Source organism: Macaca nemestrina, chromosome 12 (genome assembly GCF_043159975.1).
Source record: "Macaca nemestrina isolate mMacNem1 chromosome 12, mMacNem.hap1, whole genome shotgun sequence".
In the NCBI taxonomy this organism is placed as follows: domain Eukaryota; kingdom Metazoa; phylum Chordata; class Mammalia; order Primates; family Cercopithecidae; genus Macaca; species Macaca nemestrina.
Window position 1 is genome coordinate 118,343,104 of NC_092136.1, and position 12,131 is coordinate 118,355,234.

Sequence of the window (12,131 nt, forward strand, 5' to 3'; positions counted from 1 at the left end):
CGAGTAGCTGGGACTACAGGCGCCCGCCACCTCGCCCGGCTAGTTTTTTTTTGTATTTTTTAGTAGAGACGGGGTTTCACGGTGTTCGCCAGGATGGTCTCGATCTCCTGACCTCGTGATCCGCCCGTCTCGGCCTCCCAAAGTGCTGGGATTACAGGCTTGAGCCACCGCGCCCGGCTGGAATTTTATTTTCTTATCCATCTTTGTTTTGCAAGCATGTAGGTATTCATCCGCCTTTGAAGGACTAGTAAATGTTCTCTAGGCTGTAAGTACTAGAAGAGTTCAAGGAGAGAAAGGTCACCATGGGTGAGTTAGGGTTATCAAAAACCCATGAAGATTAATAGAAGGTTCTGTTAAAGGAGAAAATGGAATTTTGGTTAGGCAAAGAAGAATGCAGGGCTCTCTAGGAAGAAGAAGGAAGGTAAGCAAAGTTAGAAAGGCATGATTGCATTTGGTGGGTTTAGAGTAGTGTCAGGTGAGATGGCGTTAAAATCCGTGTCAGGTGGTAGTGAAAGTGTCTGGACGGAGGGAGGAGGAAAACGAACAAAAGGGACTAAGATGGCGTATTTCCGGGTTCTTCATCACCAACTTTCCCGCGCCCGGGAAACCCACAGGTCAACTGCGCAGGCGCAACCTGACGTCTGACTGGGGAAACCGAAACCTACCTGGCCGCGCCTACCGCGCGGCCCCCAACCCGCCCATGGCCGGCCTACTGCCCTCCCACTCCCAGGCCCGAGATATAAAAGCCGCTCCGGGCAGCCACGCGGCGCGAACTTCCTCGGCCACTTCTCATATGTGGACCCAGGAACTTCACCCGAAAACGCCGGAGACCGGTGAACTTCGCCCTATCTTCTTTCACATTGGCTAGCTAATAAAGTTCTTTTTTACTTTACTTACTTGCCTTTTCTCTGGCGCCTGCTCTGGTGGTCGTATAAAACAAATCAGAAAGAAAATTGGGAAGGTGGATTGGGACAAGTTTTAGAGGGCCTTCAGTGCCAAACCATGAGGCCTTTGAAAACTTGAGGGAGTGAATAGAAGCAGAATTTCAGGAAACATAATGTGATAAGCTCTCTATATAAGACAGATTGAACTGGAGATGCTCAAAGATGAGAGTTCACTAATGAGAGTATTGCTAGAGTAGAGATGTCTGGTAATAAAACCCACATTTGGTGGGAAAAGAAAGGAAAGAAGAATGAACACACTTGGTTGAATATGGAGAGGGGAGAGTCAAAGATGACCCTAAAGATTCAGGCCTGGGTGACTAAAACAAAAGATAATGCATGGAGAACAAAGGAGATAAGGAGTATGGAAATTCCACAGAAGACATTGATGTGGAGTGATGTAAGAAATCCATGTGGAAATGCCTAGAAAATTGGAAGAGATCACAGAATCTTGGGTTAGAGCTGGAAGGAACTGTAAGGATTTTCAAGTTCTGCTCTTAACTTTAAGAACAGAGAGGTTATGATCTTCCCACAGTCCTGGTTAAATCTTTTTTTTTTTGAGATGGAGTCTCGCTCTGTCACCCAGGCTGGAGTGCAGTGGGTCGATCTGGCTCACTGCAAGCTCTGCCTCCTGGGTTCACGCCATTCTCCTACCTCAGCCTCTGGAGCAGCTGGGACTACAGGCGCCCACCACCACGCATGGCTAATTTCTCTTTGTTTTTTTTTTTGTTTTGTTTTTATTTTTGAGACGGAGTCTCGCTCTCGCCCAGACTGGAGTGCAGTGGCCGCATCTCAGCTCACTGCAAGCACCGCCTCCCAGGTTCACGCCATTCTCCTGCCTCAGCCTCCCGAGTAGCTGGGACTACAGGCGCCCGCCACCTCGCCCGGCTAGTTTTTTGTATTTTTTAGTAGAGATGGGGTTTCACCGTGTTAGCCAGGATGGTCTCGATCTCCTGACCTCGTGATCCACCCGTCTCGGCCTCCCGAAGTGCTGGGATTACAGGCTTGAGCCACCGCGCCCGGCCTCTCTTTGTATTTTTAGTAGAGATGGGTTTCCCCGTGTTAGCCAAGATGGTCTCCATCTCCTGACCTCGTGATCCGCCCACCTCGGCCTCCCAAAGTACTGGGATTACAGGTGTGAGCCACCGAGCCTGACCTAAATCATTACTAGTGCTGTTTTGATTAGGGGTACAGGGAACATAATAGTACCAAACATTCAGATGTGAGACCCATACTTCCATCAAGGGTTGTGAATGCCTTGGGGATTCAGATGTGATTTCAGAAGGTCTGACTTTCCTTAGTGCTTCTGTGTCCTCCAACAGAAAGAAGCCCTGCTGAGGAGTGCACCTTTCCAACTCCTTTCACATGTAATGAACTGATTTAAACTCTAAGCAAAATAACAAAACACTGTTCTAGGAGGTCAAGTGTTCACACTCTAGGGATTCTAAGCACAGTGCTTGTGCACATCATTGGTATTCAGAAGGGTTTATGTGCATATTTTCTGGCTTACAGTTTTCTTTATTTTCTTTCAGATGCCTGGAAGTCACTGACAGATAAAGTTCAGGAAGCTCGATCAAATGCCCGCCTAAAGCAGCTCTCATTTGCAGGTAATGACTGGAGGTGTTATTCCACTCCTGTCTCAGAATATTCTGCTAAATTGTTTGCCTAAGGCAGAGTTGATTTTGTGGGAAAAAAAAATCAGTTAAAAGAATTTTTTTTCACAGCTTTATTGAGATTTAATTCATATGCCATACAGTTCACCCATCTAAAGCATACAATTCAGTGGTTTTTAATATATTCAGAGTTGTACGACCACCACTACTGTATAATTCCAGAACATTCTCATCATCCCTAAAAGAAACCCCCTATTCATTAGGAGTCATTCCTCAGCCCCTGGCAACCACAAATCTACTTTCTGTCTCTATGGATTTGATTATTCTGGACATTTCATATAAATGAAATCAGACAATATGTAGCCTTTTGTGACTGTCTTCTTTCACTCAACACAATACTTTCCAGGTTCTTCCCTTCTGTTACATCTTGCCTTCCACATCAGTACTTCATTCCTTTTTATTGCCAAAGATTCCATTGTGTAGATATACCATATGTTGCTTATCCATTTATTAGTCAATGGACATTTGGGTGTTTTCTACTTTCTGCTGCAAATAATGTTGCCACAAATATTCATGTTCAAGTTATTGTGTAGACATGTTTTTATTTTTCTTCGGTACATACCTCAGAGTGGAATTGCTGGGTCATAGGGTAACTCTGTAACTTTTTGAAGTACTGCCAGGTTGTTGTTTTTCTTCCAAAGTGGCTATACCATTTTACATTCCCACCTGCAATGTACAGGTGTTCCCATTTCTCCACCTTTGCCAACACTTACCTGTTTTTGTTTTTGTTTTTGTTTTTAAGACATGGTAGTGTGAAATGTTATCTTAAAGTTGAAATCACTTACCATTGGTATTAGACTTCATATTAAATTAGGTAGCATACAAACTTATTAATACACTTGTTTTGAGCAAACACTAAAGATTTTAATCAGCTGGATGCTGTGGCTCACACCTGTAATCCCAACACTTTGGGTGGCCCACGCAGGAGGATTGTTTGAGGCCAGGAGTTCAATACCAGCCTGGGCAACATAGAGAGACTACATCTCTACAAAAAATAAAAATATAGCTGGGCGCGGTGGCTCACGCCTGTAATCCCAGCACTCTGGGAGGCTGAGGCGGGCGAATCACGAGGTCAGGATATCGAGACCATCCTGGCTAACATGGTGAAACCCCATCTCTACTAAAAATACAAAAAAATTAGCCGGGTGTGGTGGCGGGCACCTGTAGTCCCAGCTACTGGGGAGGCTGGGGCAGGAGAATGGTGTGAACCCAGGAGGCGGAGCTTGCAGTGAGCCGAGATTGTGCCACTGCACTCCAGCCTGGGCGACAGAGCAAGACTCCGTCTCAAAAAAAAAAAAAAATCAGTTTTTAAATTAGGCAGGCATGATGGCACATGCCTGTGGTTCCAACTACTTGGGAGGCTGATGTGGGAGGATCTCATTGAGCCTGGGAGGTCAAGCCTACAGTGAGCCAAGATTATGTCACTGTTCTCCAGCCTGGGTGACAGAACAAGACCCTGTCTCAAAAAAAAAAAAAAAAAAAAAGATAATCCTGCTCATAATTTTTACAATTCTACCCCAAAAATACGAGTCACATCCCTTTCTTTTTCTCTGACATAGCCCTTGTTATTCTCTCACCTGCAATGTTAAAAAGCCCTATAACTGAGTCTCCTATCTCGCCTCCTTGTACCCTCCGAGTCTCCAGAGGTGCCTCAAAATCTTACTATTGCCTACTAGTTACAGAGTACAATCTTCAACCCTTACGTATTTGTTATTAGTAAATATTTACTGACCACTCGTAAAATGCCTGGTACCATGTTCACACAGGATACAGTCGCTGAGTAGCGACCCAGCCCTGCTCTTTGAGGTTTCCAGTCTATGGATCCTTACATGGCGAGGTCCTCTTCAACCAGATTCATCTGTTCAGTCTCAGCTTTCCCTGCTTCCCTCACTGCTCCACATTCTTTTCTGCAGCCACACTACACTATTTACTGTTCCAGATCCATCCATTTTTCTTTTTCCCCCGAAGATGGAGTCTTACTCTGTTACCCAGGCTGGAGTGCAGTGGCGCGACCTCAGCTCACTGCAACCTCCATCTCCCAGGTTCATGTGATTCTCCTGCTTCAGCCTCCTGAGTAGCTGGGACTACAGGCACATGCCACCACACCCAGCTAATTTTTGTATTATTATTTTTTTTGAGACGGAGTTTCCCTTTTGTTGCCCAGGCTGGAATGCAATGGCGTGATCTCAGTTCATTGCAACCTCCACCTCCCAAGTTCAAGTGATTCTCCTGCCTTAGCCTCCTGAGTAGCTGGGATTACAGGCATGTGCCACCACGCCTGGCTAATTTTGTATTTTTAGTAGAGACAGGGTTTCTCCGTGTTGGTCAGGCTGGTCTCGAGCTCCTGACCTTACGTGATCTGCCCACCTTGGCCTCCCAAAGTGCTGGGATCACAGGCGTGAGCCACTGCACCCGGCCCATCCATGTGTCTTAAAGTGTAGTTTGTAGGTGTGAATCAGAATCTCTGGGCTTGGAGCTGAGAAAGCTGAATTTGTAACATGTGTCCCCAAGCAATTCTTTATACCCTACATGTGCTTTCACATCAGCATAACATGGTTCATGCAGTTCCCTCCACCAGGACCTACTTCCTCCATCTACTCTCTTCTCTCCAAATTCCCTGGTTTACACAACAAACTCCTATTAATCCTTTAAGACTTTGCTCAAGGTCAGCTCTTTTCTTTAACCTTTTTTGATCATTCTTCCTGTGCCTACGGAAATCCCAACTCTTAACTGATTTAAAGAGTGAAATAATTTATCATCTTATATAACAGAAAGTCCAGAGGTAGGACAGACGTCAGATCGATTAGTACAGGAGCTTGCAATGTCATCAAATACCTAGATTCTTTCTTCTTTCCACTTTACGATCTATAGTAAAACTTCATCTTCAACCTGATAGCAAATGGCTGCAGCAGTTCCCACAATAACATTCAGTCATTGCAGTGTTCAGAGGAACAGGAGAGGCTCTTTCTTAGGAACAAATGGAACACAGACCAGAATTTGGTGCCATGTCCATTTCTTTTTCTTTTTTTTTTTTTTTTGAGACAGAGTCTTGCTCTGTTGCCCAGGCTGGAGTATCGTGGCACAATCTTGGCTCACTACAACCTCCGCCTCCCGGGTTCAAGTGATTCTCCTGCCTCAGCCTCCTGAGTAGCTGGGACTACAGGTGCATGCCAGCACACCCGGCTAATTTTTGCATTTTAGTAGAGACGGGGTTTCACCATGTTGGCCAGGATGGTCTCGAACTCCTGACCTCAGGTAATCCACCCACCTCGGCCTTCCAAAGTGCTGAGATTACAGGCGTAAGCCGCTGCACCCAGCCCCATGTTCATTTCTAAGCCAGTCTCTGGCAAAGGGACTAGGATTCCCAGGATTGTCTTAGACTAATCATCTGGGGTAGAAGGTTTAACTTGGAGGTTAACCACAATGACCCTTGTGTTCCCCAATCCAAAACCTGTCCATTATTCTCCATTTCCAGTGCTGCCACCTTGTCCTTACCCTCATGACCTTATATTCTAGTGGTGTATATGTATATGTAAGTACCACGAAGAAGATACCATGGGGAAATGAAATAGAGAGTGACACAGAGGTGGGTAGTTGGTGGCAGGAAATCTGGAATCTCTTGATGAGGTGACATTTGAGCTTAGACCTGTGTGATGATGAGAAGAAGCCAATCATTGCAAATACATAAAGCGGAAGTCCTAAAGGCAAGCTAGGAGGCTGAGGAAGGAGAGTTTGAGCTTATAATGTGCCAAGATCATACCTGTGAATAGCCACGCACTAGCTGGGCAACATAGTGCAACCCATCTCTTAAAAAAAATTGAATTAAATTAACTGTGTTTTCTAAAGTCCTGACACAGAGGAAACAGCAGATGAAAAAGTCCTGAAGTGGGAATATCTTTGATGTGTTTATTGTCTGTCTCTTCCATGAAGTAAAAGCTCTATGAATACAGGTACCTTGCCTGTCTTGCTCACCTCTATGTTCCCAAGGTCCTGTCTGGCACAGTGGAAAGATGGAAAGAGTGCCTGGGATATTTTAGGCATACAGTAAATATTTATTGAATGAATAAATGAGTCTCCCACAAGCAAAACAGATTGTTCCTTCTTAAGAGTTCCCATAGTACTGTATATTATACCTTAATTTGGACACTGCACATTGTATGGTTTGTATACATCTCTGCCTTCCTCTGCTGTGAGCTCCTTAAAAATAGACAGGGGCCCACACATAATGCATCTTTGTTTTCTCATTGTCAACACAATATTAATCTCATTGTAATCCCTCTGGTGAATGAGAGTTGAACATTCAGCGTACATATTAAAAGGAACTTTATGTGAAAATATACTTGAGTAGGTAGTATGTTTTTCAATGTCTTTTTGTTTAACCTAAGAATTCACAGCAATCTAGAACTTCCAGGAAAAAATTATTAAGGAAAATTAGTGGTCTGTAGAAAAAAGAGTTTGCCCGCCAGGTGCGGTGGATCATGCCTGTAATCCCAGCACTTTGGGAGGCCGAGGCGGGCAGATCACGAGGTCAGTAGGTCGAGACCATCGTGGCTAACATGGTGAAACCCCATCTCTACTAAAAAATACAAAAAATTAGCCGAGCGTGGTAGCGGGCACCTATAGTCCCAGCTACCCAGGAGGCTGAGGCAGGAGAATGGCGTGAACCCAGGAGGTGGAGCTTGCAATGAGCCAAGATCGTGCCACTGCACTCCAGCCTGGGCCACAGAGCGAGACTCCATCTCAAGAAAAAAAAGAAAAAAGAGTTTGCCATTGCCTTATATGGCTTAAGTTCTTATCTTGTAGAGTTGTGTTATATACTTGAGCCAAAGTCTTAGGGGACCAACAGTTGTGATCATAAGAATGTCACTTATCTGGGGCTAGTGCAGTGGCTCATACCTGTAATCTAGCAAGTTGGGAGGCCAAGGCAGGAGGATCACTTGAGGCCAGGAGTTCAAGATCAGTCTGGGCAACACAGTAGGACCCTGTCTCCACAAGAAATTTAAAAATTAGCCAAACACAGTGGCATATGCCTGTAGTCTCAGCTACCCAGGAGGCTGAGGTGGGAGCGGCTTGAGCTCAGAAATTCAAAGTTACAGTGACCTACAATCATGCCACTGCACTCCAACCTGGGCAACAAAGTGAAACCTGTCTCTTAGAAAAAGAATATTGCTTATCTAGAGACAACATTCTTTTTGTTTGTTTTTGAGATGAGGTCTCACTCTGTTGCCCAAGCTGGAGTGCAGTGGCATGATCATCTGCTTTTTCATCTGCTGTTTCCTCTGCGCCAGGACATTATACCAAGGTTACATCTCTAAATATGCTTCATAACACAAACCGTATGTCTGCTGGAATTGCATATGTGCAGTTGCAGTCCTAATACAGTTACACTTATGAAATGGATACCTGATCCACAACAGACACCATTACTGTTTCTATATCTATTAATAATACCAAAAGCAATATTTATAAATGAAATAATATTGTTTACTTAATAAAAATATAAAGAACATTAGCTATTTGCTAGTGTCAAAAAGAAGGGTGGCAGTTGTAACTGTGCCCTCTCCCTTTAATGGAAAAAGCCAAATAATTTTAAAATGAAAGCCTTTCACCATTGATGCCACCAAACTTTTTAAATGTTGTTTTCATAAAATAAAAATAAATTTAAAATGCTCATTAACAGCATGAGACAGTGAGTAGAACAAAGCAGCTACTGAGTGTATTACTCCACACATTCATCATAACAACACAAGAGAGTTCTGTGTTAGGGGTGTATTAACATTGCTTTTAAACTTTAGTGAGGCTGGCTGGGTGCTGTGGCTTACACCTGTAATCCCAGCACTTTGGGAAGCCGAGGCAGGTGGATCACCTGAGGTCAGGAGTTTAAGACCAGCCTGGCCAACCAATATGGTGAAACCCTGTCTCTACTAAAAATACAAAAAAATTAGCTGGGCAAGGTGGCATGCCCCTGTAGTCAAAGCTACTTGGGAGGCTGAGGCAGGAGAATTGCTTGAACTCAGGAGTTGGAGGTTGTACTGAGCCAAGATCGGACCACTGCACTCCAGCCTGGGTGACAGAGTTAGAGTCTGTCTCAAAAAAAAAAAAAGAGGCCGGGCGCGGTGGCTCAAGCCTGTAATCCCAGCACTTTGGGAGGCCGAAACGGGCGGATCACGAGTTCAGGAGATCGAGACCATCCTGGCTAACAGTGAAACCCTGTCTCTACTAAAATACAAAAAAAATTAGCCGGGCGAGGTGGCGGGCGCCTGTAGTCCCAGCTACTCGGGAGGCTGAGGCAGGAGAATGGCGTGAACCCGGGAGGCGGGGCTTGCAGTGAGCTGAGATCCGGCCACTGCACTCCAGCCTGGGGGACAGAGCCAGACTCCGTCTCAAAAAAAAAAAAAAAAAAGAAAGAAAATTAAACTTTAGTGAGGTATCTGGGGGAATATGAGCTTATAGAACCTAGGTAATCCATTTCTAGATGGATTATATTTATAGTTATGCAGTCCAGAGTTCATATCTTGTCAAATCATGTGGCCTTGGGAGTGTTACATCAATTCTTTTTTTTTTTCTTTTTTTTTTTTTTGAGATGGAGTCTTGCTCTGTCGCCCAGGCTGGAGCGCAGTGGTGTGATCTCCGCCTCCTGGATTCACGCCATTCTCCTGCCTCAGCCTCCCGAGTAGCTGGGACTACAGGCGTCCACCAGTACGCCCAGCTAATTTTTTGTATTTTTAGTAGAGACGGGGTTTCACCATGTTAGCCAGGATGGGGATGGTCTCGATCTGCTGACCTCGTGATCTGCCCGCCTTGGACTCCCCAAGTGCTGGGATTACAGGCATGACCCACCGCACCCAGCGTTACATCAATTCCTTAAGCCTGTTTGCTCACCTGAAAATGAAGCTAGTAATTCCTGCCTTGTGTGGTCATTATGAGCATTAAATGAAATAACACGTTTATATAGCATTAGCATATAGCATTTCTGTGTAATACAGCACATACAAAATAGTCCGTAGTTTGGTGACATGCTTTTTTCACTTAACCGTCTATCACGAACATTTTCCATATTAATAGATCTGTATCAGCATCATTTTAATGGCTATCTGATGCTAATTTCGAGGTAATATGTACTATAATTCACCCTGGAGTAACCTCTGGCAGAGCGACTGTAGCATAGGCATTTCTTTTTTTTTTTTTTTTTTTTTTTTTTTTTTTTTTTTGAGACGGAGTCTCGCTGTGTCGCCCAGGCTGGAGTGCAGTGGCCGGATCTCAGCTCACTGCAAGCTCTGCCTCCCGGGTTTTTACGCCATTCTCCTGCCTCAGCCTCCCGAGTAGCCAGGACTACAGGCGCCCGCCACCTCGCCCGGCTAGTTTTTTGTATTTTTTAGTAGAGACGGGGTTTCACCGTGTTAGCCAGGATGGTCTCGAACTCCTGACCTCGTGATCCGCCCGTCTCGGCCTCCCAAAGTGCTGGGATTACAGGCTTGAGCCACCGCACCCGGCCAGCATAGGCATTTCTGTAGGACTGTGCTGTTTCCTGTTGACTGCACTCCTCACTGCCCTAGTGCTTCTGATTCTTCTAGGTGTTAATGGTTTGAGGATGCTGGGGATTCTCCATGATGCAGTTGTGTTCCTCATTGAGCAGCTGTCTGGTGCCAAGCACTGTCGAAATTACAAATTCCGTTTCCACAAGCCAGAGGAGGCCAATGAACCCCCCTTGAACCCTCATGGCTCAGCCCGGGCTGAAGTCCACCTCAGGCAAGTTCCCTTCTTTTCTGTCAGCAGTTTTGGATCTCGATTTTCTTATCTCATGACACAGTCGTCTTCCCACATACCCTTTGAGATTTCCAGTGTTAATGCCATCGTCCTTTACTGCTTTATTAAAGCATTTCTGTAAATACTTTTTCATCTTTTGGCCCCAGGAAGTCAGCATTTGACATGTTTAACTTCCTGGCTTCTAAACATCGTCAGCCTCCTGAATACAACCCCAATGATGAAGAAGAGGAGGAGGTACAGCTGAAGTCAGCTCGGTAAGTCTTGAGTGGGGTGCAGTCATTAGAAACTGCTTTCCCTCTCCGCCAGCTGGTCAGGGCACTATGTAGGAATGTGTTTGCATCAGAATTTCCTGGATAAGATTTAAGAAGACTGAAATCCATTTGTGTTGAAGTAGCAGTAGGTGCCTGGTAAGGAGTGAGGAATATAAGGTACAGAGGAGAAATTCAAAGAACTGTAAGATGCATATTTTCTTTAATGACGGTATACTCTGTCAGCTTTGGTTGTACCACCATAGTCGTCATGGTCAGAAAGTACTATATATACTAAAAATGGGGCCCATTGGCCAGGCGTGGTGGCTCATGCCTGTAATTCCAGCACTTTGGAAGGCTGAGGCAGACAGATCACAAGGTTAGGAGTTCAAGACCAGCCTGACCAACATAGTGAAACCCCGTCTCTACTGAAAATACAAAAATTAGCCCGGCATGGTGGCGTGCGCCTGTAGTCCCAGCTACTCAGCAGGCTGAGGCAAGAGAATCGCTTGAACCCAGGAGGCAGAGGTTACAGTGAGCTGAGGTCGCGCCACTGGACTCCAGTCTTGGTGACAGAGCGAAACTCCCATCTCAAAAAAAAATGGGGTTCATTTTATAAGGCACTTATTCAGTTTGGCATTGAACAGAAAGTGTACTAATTTTCTCTAGGAACCTTCAGTTCAAGACTCAAAACATTATTTCCTGAAGAAAATTCGTTAATAGTATGTCTTATCTCTTAGGAGGGCAACTAGCATGGATCTGCCAATGCCCATGCGTTTCCGGCACTTAAAAAAGACTTCTAAGGAGGCAGTTGGTGTCTACAGGTATGGCTAAAATTCTAGAAAGAACTATAGAAAACGAATGCAGTTTTTCAAAATCAAAGTAGACCAAATGCTGAAGTGACCTTCCTCAGTAAGTGAGGATTTTACGGATGCTGTTTATTGACCCTTGTATCCTGGGATCCTGCACCTGCTTGTGTTGAACAAGGACTTTAACATAATAAGCATTAAAACATTGCTGCTTCCAGTGGGTTGCAGAATGGAAATACCTTTTATCTTTGGCCATTTGTTAGAACAATATACACAAATCAAGGGTCCAAATTTTTATTTTCTCAAGTATATGTCCCTCCTGAGGAAGTAACAGACCAGGAGAACTTATTCATGTATTCATGCACTTAACCTTACTTGCAAAATTTGTGTCTGACCTCTTTTCCATCTTTGTCCTAGGTCTCCCATCCATGGCCGGGGTCTTTTCTGTAAGAGAAACATTGATGCAGGTGAGATGGTAATTGAGTATGCCGGCAACGTCATCCGCTCCATCCAGACTGACAAGCGGGAAAAGTATTACGACAGCAAGGTAAGTCTCCCACTTGCACTCACCCAGTTCTTTTGTTTTGCTGTAGAAAGGGACCAGTATGATCCCTGGATCCCAAAAGAAATAGTGTATGTTACCAATTCAAAGATGTTAATTTAAAAAAAAAAAAAACAACTGAAATTCGTGAG

The 12,131-nt window shown here is 44.7% G+C and overlaps 1 protein-coding gene across 8 annotated transcripts in view; it reads left to right on the forward strand.

The window, feature by feature from the left end:
* The window catches only part of LOC105476407 (lysine methyltransferase 2A), a 94,239-nt gene that overhangs the window by 76,805 nt on the left and 5,303 nt on the right, over nucleotides 1–12,131 (forward strand). For all 8 annotated transcript variants that reach the window (XM_071075638.1, XM_071075637.1, XM_071075639.1 and 5 more), the window contains 5 exons: nucleotides 2,474–2,548; nucleotides 10,189–10,367; nucleotides 10,532–10,635; nucleotides 11,370–11,453; nucleotides 11,856–11,985. In XM_071075638.1, coding sequence (XP_070931739.1) covers nucleotides 2,474–2,548; nucleotides 10,189–10,367; nucleotides 10,532–10,635; nucleotides 11,370–11,453; nucleotides 11,856–11,985 — 572 coding nt within the window. The remainder of the gene's footprint in view (nucleotides 1–2,473; nucleotides 2,549–10,188; nucleotides 10,368–10,531; nucleotides 10,636–11,369; nucleotides 11,454–11,855; nucleotides 11,986–12,131) is intronic.